Raw genomic sequence first — 8,638 nt, 5'->3', positions numbered from 1 at the left:
ATATAAAAACCGTGTATTAGGCCTATTATTGGTATTTTTTTAACCAACCTGCACTCGATGGAAAGTCCTGTGTGTACATACACTAATTTCCAATCATATGAAGCCATGCTCCCCTCATACCCATGGTAAAGCACTGTTCCCATGAAAATGTCTTTTAATACAATATAAAAATGTCTTATAATACAATAATGGTTAGGCACTCATTATACTATTTTCATCAGCAACTGAGAAGAAAACTGACCTGATAGAAAAGGCAACCATGATAACTACAGAAAACCGAACCCTGCTCATTCAAATACTGAGAAAACTCAATACGTCACAACAGGAGTTAGATAATGGTGGTTTGCCAGAAGGATTGACTTTTCCCTTGAAATTGTTGAGGGATGTGAGAGACCTGGAGGCCCTCCTTCAAAATTTCGAGAAGGAGAAGCTTTTGGTAAGTTTTTTTGTTTTCATGGCAAAATGCTGGAAACATTCAAAGAGTTAATTTCCATTAGAAAACAAATCACAAAAAAATGCTCAGATTCAATATTTCAAAAACAGAAAGAAAGATAATTTTGTTTTCTTTTCCATAGATTAATTGGATGATAAAACACAATTTGTAAAATCGCCTGAGTTTCTAAATCATGTTTGTGGTTACTTTTTTTTTTCTTCGAATAAAACAACCATCATCATTTTACCAAAAACAAAAATAACAGTTGTCATTTATTGCGTTTTGGAAACAAACTCTTAATTCTTTTACACTACTAACTACTTCTTGCGGAACGTTTTTGTTTTGGAAAGCATATAATTATTTTACCAAGCATTTATCATTAGGATGCAAAAATGTTTCCACACACAACTCTTTACGTAGGAATAGAAAGTTGACAGTAAAACTGATGTCTCCTTGGATTAACGCTAATGTAGAAAGCATGCTGAATTGTTATTATCCACTGTTATCCACTACGGCAGGATCATTACTATTGTCTATCTGCTGATTTTTGTTTTCAAATTTTTTAAAGGTCACTTACTTATCCAATATTGGTGGAGAGAATCTTGGCAGTACGGTCAGACGAATTCTTGTCTGCATATTGACCAATGACCTTGCAAAGCAGTTTAATTGGATTGGAAAAGGCACAAAGGAGGCCTTCTGTAAACTTCGTCTGGTGAATGTTGTACATCGTAAGTATTAACAGCCACACAAAGCGCAAGTTGGGTCAGAAAATGAAAATATAGAACAAACATACTTGAAAATATAACTCGAAAACTAAGTCTAAGAGATGATAACAGTTTAATTAGTTTACCAAACTACCCACATTGAAAGATCACGTATGACTTATAATTGTGGACAATCTTGTAAACTAATACAATTTGTGTGTAATAAGCAATATAACCACAAGGGAAACTGACTGTGTAAATTTTAATTCGTTTTGGGTAGCCAAGTTTTGTGAGACACAGACCTAAATTCTGTATCACTGTAGCCGTATGACAGTATGACCATCTATGTGAGATGAGACTTGGATACAGGGAGCCCTGGTTTGTTGAAGGGCTACATTCAGAGGTTATTGGTTGAATGCTTTGTCAGCAGAGTCTTATGGATTTGAATGTACTTTGATGGAATGATCCTTGGTTGGGGGTTCCAAAATTGCAGGTCAGAGAACTTTGAGGAATTATTTTAGCTCATTTAAAAGAAAATGCATAAAATTTAACATTTTCTAAGGGCACAAAACTTAATTGGGATTGACCACAATAAACGGGCAACACGATCTGGGCCCAATTTCATAGAGCTGCTTAAGCATAGAAACTAGCTAAGCAAAACAAAATTATGCTTACAAGGAAAAAGTTTACCAGCTGAAATATCATTTAAAATGTAGCAAATGGGACTGGTATCCTGTTTGTTGTTGCTTAGCAGAAATTGTTTAAGCAATTTGTTCTGCTTAAGCAGCTCTATGAAATTGGGCCCTGCGTATCACTTGTTCGTATATATTTTATTTCAGTTAACCTGTTTTCAAATTTTCTCAAATTAATTCAGGAGCTGTTCGCAGAAATCCAGCCGTCAGATCTGCGACAAATGCTGAGATAGATTCCATCATAAAAGATTGGTTTCGCTATGCCAAAGACCGTGATGGTGGAAGGGCGAGAAGAGCACGTCAGGCCAGCGTTAGTCCTTCCGAAAATGTCAGCCAGGAATCTACTGAAGACTATGGTTCCAGTGATGAACATGACCGTCCCTGATCGATGAAAACCAGGGAGCCTGCATGCAGCTAGAGATTTTGGTTCAGATCAGTGAGGAATTATAATACACTCTTAGAGAATGTAAAATCTTCTACTATTGTATGTCACTACATCAAGCTTGTACTATACACATCTTGTTTCGATGTTTGAAGTTGATTGAACTCATAATCATTAATGGTAATCAGGGACTCAATAGCAAGGTTGCCTTGATCACGAGTGCATTCACGTTTTTTGTACTACTTTTCTAATGAGCCCAACTTGAGTTTCAAATGTAATGTTAGAAAAAAAGAAGCTTTTATTTTTTTTTTATATTTACTTTTTTTGTCGTGAAAAAAATCCCATACAGATGGACACGTGTTTTCAAGTGGAACAAGCAAAGATTGTTTTGTGCCATGTGGTCTTGTGGTCGTCATTAACCCATATGCATGTTGGTTAAAAAAAGTTATTTTGCTTGAGTTTGAAAATAAAAATTCATAGCTATTTGCATTCTCACAGTGTCAGATTAATGGTGTGACATGTCAGCGGCTGGCTTTTATGCACAAGGTACACTCTGAAGGATTTTAAAAATAATCTAAAGGATTGTTGTGAGGGACCAACTTAAAAGCAAGGTTGTTTTGATAACAAGTGTTTTCACTTTTTGTGTTAAAAGAGCGACTTTTTGAGCCCAACTTTTTAAGTATGTTGGTTAAAACAACAGAAATTATGTTGCTTGAGTTTGATAATGAAAGTTCATTATTACAGCATTTGCATGTCCATAATAAATTATGTCAAATTAATAGTGTTATGACATGTCAGTGGCTGGCTTTTATGCACATTAGAGATCCAAGTTTTTGTTGACAAAAGACCAATTAATTTACCTTTTGTTTACTCTGAAAAATGCCTTTCATCTGTAGCCTAACTTAATCAGATTTATGTTTGTCAATAGTACAAGAAGTTAATAATTAAAGTGTTGTAGCAAGAAGTTTATAAAACCATTAAGGTAAACAAATACATAAATGTTGCATTTTTCTCTTACATACTTGGGAGTACACTTTCTTGGTCTCCATTTATATTAAAGATTCTTTAAAAAGATCAAAGTGTTCTCAACTGTTATGTTTTCAGTGACCTACTTTATTCAGTTTGTTATATTTTATTTTGGAAAATGAACTCTTGAGTACCTGGGCCTGCAGGTCAAACTTATGAGAAATGTTTGTCTTATTCACAGTGGTCGGGGGGGGGGGCAAACTGTTAAACTAACGTTGGTCCAATGGCAACTTTAAGGTTGGCCCAACTTCGCTCTTCAGCATTGGTGTGGGGGGGGGGGCAAAACATTAAAACTAACGTTGGTCCATCGACAACTTTAAGGTTGGCCCAACCTCCCGCCAACATAACCAACATGCTAGGGGCTACTGTGGCCCAACGAATATCGAACACTGGACCAACATTGAAAGACCGATGTTGGCCCAAACGCAAAGGTACCGTTAGGCCAATTGCAGAATTCAGGTTGGCCCGAGGTAGGGACTCGACAATGGCCCAACATTTTACCAACATAGTGGGCCAATGTTAACCCGATGAGCAGATCCAAGCTGGGCCAACGTGATCAACCAACATTGGGCCAACCCTAATACCATGTGTTGGCCCAACACGTCCTTGCTATCTGGGTATATGACAAAGAACAAAATTTGGAATGATGACGTCATCGATGACGTCATTATATTAAATTGAAGTTTTTTATTAAAATACTCATATCTCCAGAATCAGATATGCTACATACGTGATCTTTACACCATATGAAAGGTCATGAAGTATTAAACAAATCTTACACAGGGTGTGACCCCATTTGACCTTTACTTCCGGTCGAAACCGGAAGTAGTAGTTTGTTTTATAAAAAATCGTATCTGAATAATATTATTTTGTGTATTAATATAATAACTTAATTTTAAGGCCCTTCGACGATTCTACAAATGTTTACAATGTGTGACCTCATTTGACCTTCATTTCCGGTCGAACCCGGAAGTATAAGTTTGTACATACAAAATTGTGTATCTTATTAATGAAACGTGGTACATTAATAATCATTACATCAATTTTGAGCTCTCTGGCAATTCTATATGTTTTGCACAAAGTGTGACCCCATTTGACCTTTAAATCCTGTCAAACCGGAAGCTGAAGTTTAATATGACAAACCTTCATTTCTCCGTCTTCTTCTGCCTGAACGTTCTCCGCCAATTTTGAGAAAAACTGAAACTTGTATGAACTTGAAACTTCTCATGAACATCAACCTCGGTGAGTAGACGGCACCGCAACTTTTTTGGAATGGTGACGTCATTACGTTAAATAAACGTTAAATAAACCTTAAATAATTTGAAAAATCATATCTTCAAAACCAAAAGAGCTACGTTCAAGATTCTTTTTGTACATGAAACCTCTTATAAAGATCTACAAATGCGGTGCACAACGTGACCCCATTTGACCTTTACTTCCGGTCGAAATCGGAAGTTAAAGTAACAACTCATGTTATTTTGGGCTCAACACACAGCATAGCTCACTATCTCCCCAGTCAACTAAACTTAAAAAGTGATGGCTCGTTAATTCAGGCCAGAAATCCGAACACCTCGAATTTGTTATCAAACAAATTCTTATGTCTAGTTGTTTTAGACCACGCTCTCAACAACGTTAGTTGGTCTAATATTAATAATACAACTAGACATTAAGTGTTTGTGAACAAACACGAAGCTCTTCCGTGTTGTTTTGCTTTGATTATGTGCTTAATTGCCCAAGGAATATAAAACTGAAAAAAAGGTTTCAAAAAAGTTGTGTAGCTCTTGTTATAAGGTCCTACTTCCCGGTTGACCCGTAAGTAAAGGTCAACATGGGCCCACAGCTACCAAAGATTAATCTGCAATGCCAAGGGGTCTATAAAATCGGTTGTGTAGATCTGATATATAGTCCCACTTCCAGTTAACCCAGAAGTAGAGGTCAACTTGGGGTCATAGTTTTCCAAAGCTAATATTTATTGCCTTAGAGTCTATAACCGAAGTTTGAACATTAGCTTTGTACTTTTTTAGATATGGGCTCACTTCCGGTTTAGCCGGAAGTAAAGGTCAACATGGGGTCAAAGTTGTTTCAAACTAATCTTGAATGTCCAAGGAGTCTATAACTGAACAAAAAATTATAATCTGTTGCATAGTTATTGAGATATGGTCCAACTTCCGGTTGAACAGGAAGTAGGGGTCAACTTGAGGTCACGGTTTTTTAAAGTTAATAATTTATGCCTAAGGAGTTTATAACTGAAAATATTTTGAAAATCTGCTGTATAGTTCTTGAGATATGGTGACACTTCCGGTTGACGCGGAAGTGGAGGTCAACTTGAGGTCAGTTTTTTCAAATTAATCTCCACCCCCCCAAGGAGTCTTTAAGAACAAACAGTTCAAAAGTCGGCCGTGAAGTTCTTGAGATATGATGCTGCAAAGATGTCCTAATTAATATGCAAATGAGGGTCACTGGTGGTTAATTAATAAATCATTTTAATATGTTTTATGATAGGAATTAAGCTAAACATCCTAAAGCTTCCATTTGATATTATTTTACGTGTTTAAAAACACATAATTAATTTCTAGGATACTCCTTTATTTTCCTACTCCTCCCGATAGGGGGCGCTCTTATGAGACATTTCAATTGCACGATTTCTGCACCGTAATGTCTGTATCTGACTAATGTCTGTATTTGTTTGTGTACGTCGCAGAGACCAAAACTGTCATAAAATGTCAAGCTATAATTTCCCCTATAGAACACGGCCCAGTTTTATGGCTCTGTCTGCTTCAACCAAACTCTGCCAATTTATTATACAACCACCATTCTCCGCTTACTGTGCAGGCGCTGAAATATCTGTGCAATTAGTTCAAAGCAAAGATTACACACGATAAGTTTCCCCGCGCACAAGCAAAAATATCCCTGCTAAGCTGTGAAATAAGCTTTATGTGAAATAAACTACGACACTTGTCGAGATAAAGTACGGATTCTCAAAATTTGTGCCGCTATGCCACAAGGGCAATATTAATTATGTTGCGAATAGTAGTAAGCAACACAACTGGTTCACCAAACAGGTAGTCGGGACAAATTTTGTAGTCGATGTATGGACACGATTATAACGGAGTAGAGAAAAACAGTAGTTGCGACTCAAATAATAATTTGTAGTCGTGACTTTAACACTAAAGCACACTAGTCGCCCTGCCTACTTTTGTCACAAGTAAAGCACGGTTTTCCTGCGAATGCAAATCAAATTTTTAAGTCACTGTTTTCGCAGTGAAAGTTTCCCAGGAGTTGAGCACAATTAGACAACTGTAGCAAATTTGTTGATGCGAATAGTGACGTGAAGAAAACATTCCCTGCTAAGCTGTAAAATACGCTTAACGTAAGCACAGTTCCCTGATTTATACGTAAGCAGCCCTGCGATTCTTTCCTTTAAAAGCCATTGGCCAAGGACCAAACTACATAATAGCTTTTTAAACACAAAAAGCAGCTTAACCATGCCTCATGTTCCAGTTGTGAATCCAGGTGTTCTGCTCAATTTCTGCAATTTTGTAAAGCAAAATGTTTTGCCTGTTTATTATAAGCAGCTCTATAAAACTGAGCCACTCAACCACCAGAGAAACGTCAGCATAATCAAATCTCTGGTTTTGTATTCCTGTCAAAGAGTTTTTGTTTGTCATGGTCTAATTTCCGAACATAACGCGAAATACTGGAATTAGTTTAGGCAAATGGTCCCCGGCGCGAACAAGGTGACTTTACCCGTAAATAATTCCAAATCCCGGGCGGTCTATTTTCGTCGTCCACGCTCATCGCCTGAAATGAACCCGGTCCACGACGCACCATGCTCAGGCTTGTCAAATTTTGGTGACCATAAGAAATCTATGTATTATGAACAAAAAAAACGCAATAACACCGGTCGAAAATGGGATACTTTTTGAGATATGGTGTTAACTTGGTTTGCTTATTAAATATTCACAAGCTTAATTAAGGCTTATTAATAAACAATTTTTACATATTTTACGATAAGAATTAAGCTTATGTTCTAAGCTTCAAATTGGTATAATAAACTCACTCTTTCGTATTATGGTTTAGGAGATTAGGCTGCCGCAAAAACGTGTACACACACTATGGGATTTAGGGAGAAACAAAGAATAATAATAACTACACATTAAGTGTTTGTGAACAAACACGAAGCTGTTCCGTGTTGTTTTGCTTGGATTAGGTGCTTCATTGCCCAAGGAATAAATAACTGAAAAAAGGTTTCAAAAAAGTTGTGTAGCTCTTGTTATAAGATCTTACTTCCCGGTTGACCCGGAAGTAAAGGTCAACATGGGCCCAGAGCTACCAAAGATTAATCTGCAATGCCAAGGAGTCTATAAAATCGGTTGGGTAATTGGAACAGTTGATATTTCTTTACTTTCTGGTGTGTAATGATCACAATCTAACTGGAGATACTTTACAACTAACAAACAAACATTTAACAACATGGCGGACATTTCTATGATCTTTATCATATGCATTAAGTACTGAAAATATCCCAGTAAATCTCACCCATCCTGCAAGCATCCTATTCAACAAATTATAATTAATAGCAATTCTGTAACACTGTGTTGTTTGGAAGCCATGTGTACAGCCTACAGTGTAAATTCATGCTTTTTTGAGTATTTGTTTCTGAGGTTTTCGTCAATCAACGTTCATTGCATCATACGGCAAGCGGTATGTGTGCATTTTGGTAATTTTTACTGCAATCTTTCAGTAGTAAACTCTTAAAACTTAAAAGTTAAGTCTTCATTATGTTGTTGTATGCTTGCATGGGATAAATTTAGGCCCATCTTCCATTGTTTTAGCCTATGGGGATGGATGGAGGGTTGTCGCAACAAATGTGGCTGTGGGAACTGCAATGGACACTATTTGGTAATTACTCAAAATAATTTTAACCATAAAACCTTACTTGGTAATGAGTTATGGAGAGCTGTTGATAGGATAAAACATTGTGAGAAACAGCTCCCTCTGATGTAATGTTGTTTTCGAGAAAGAAGTAATTTTCCACGGGTTTGATTTAGACCTCAGATTTTGAGGTCTCAAAATCAAGCATCTGAAAGCACACAACTTCGTGTGACAAGATCATTATCTCACAACTTAGTCGACCAATCGAGGTCAAATTTTCACAGGTTTGATATTTTATGCATATGTTGAGATACACCATGTGAGAAGACTGGTCTTTGACAATTATCAATAGTGTCCAATGTCTTCTAGGATTGTTTTGAGAGTTTTGTATGGCTGAATTTTGTATAATAGACCATGAATAGGCTAAGTAAAAGATAAGGTTTTTGTTCTTCTTCTGATATAGACCTGCCTGTAACTTTCACTCCAGAAAGAATGATTAAATTAAATTACATAAATTGTTACTATT

General features: G+C 36.6%; 1 protein-coding gene across 1 annotated transcript; it reads left to right on the top strand.

Annotated features, from left to right (window-relative positions):
- Nucleotides 1–247: 247 nt before the first annotated feature.
- Nucleotides 248–2,523, top strand: LOC117295011. Its single transcript, XM_033777573.1, has 3 exons — nt 248–436; nt 1,002–1,161; nt 2,012–2,523. Exons 1-3 carry the CDS (start codon nt 260–262, stop codon nt 2,212–2,214), a joined length of 540 nt encoding a protein of 179 aa, XP_033633464.1. The 5' UTR covers nt 248–259; the 3' UTR covers nt 2,215–2,523.
- Nucleotides 2,524–8,638: the final 6,115 nt, after the last annotated feature.

The sequence above is a fragment of the Asterias rubens genome, chromosome 9 (assembly GCF_902459465.1).
Source record: "Asterias rubens chromosome 9, eAstRub1.3, whole genome shotgun sequence".
Lineage (NCBI taxonomy): Eukaryota > Metazoa > Echinodermata > Asteroidea > Forcipulatida > Asteriidae > Asterias > Asterias rubens.
This window is presented reverse-complemented; position numbering and strand designations above follow the sequence as displayed.

What these genes read in the sequence shown, in the direction of transcription:
- LOC117295011 (XM_033777573.1), top strand. Translation starts at nt 260, where the DNA reads ATGATAACTACAGAAAACCGAACCCTGCTCATTCAAATACTGAGAAAA. An exon ending in TCGAGAAGGAGAAGCTTTTG is followed by an intron (nt 437 to 1,001) that starts GTAAGTTTTTTT and finishes AATTTTTTAAAG; the next exon opens with GTCACTTACTTATCCAATAT. An exon ending in TCTGGTGAATGTTGTACATC is followed by an intron (nt 1,162 to 2,011) that starts GTAAGTATTAAC and finishes AAATTAATTCAG; the next exon opens with GAGCTGTTCGCAGAAATCCA.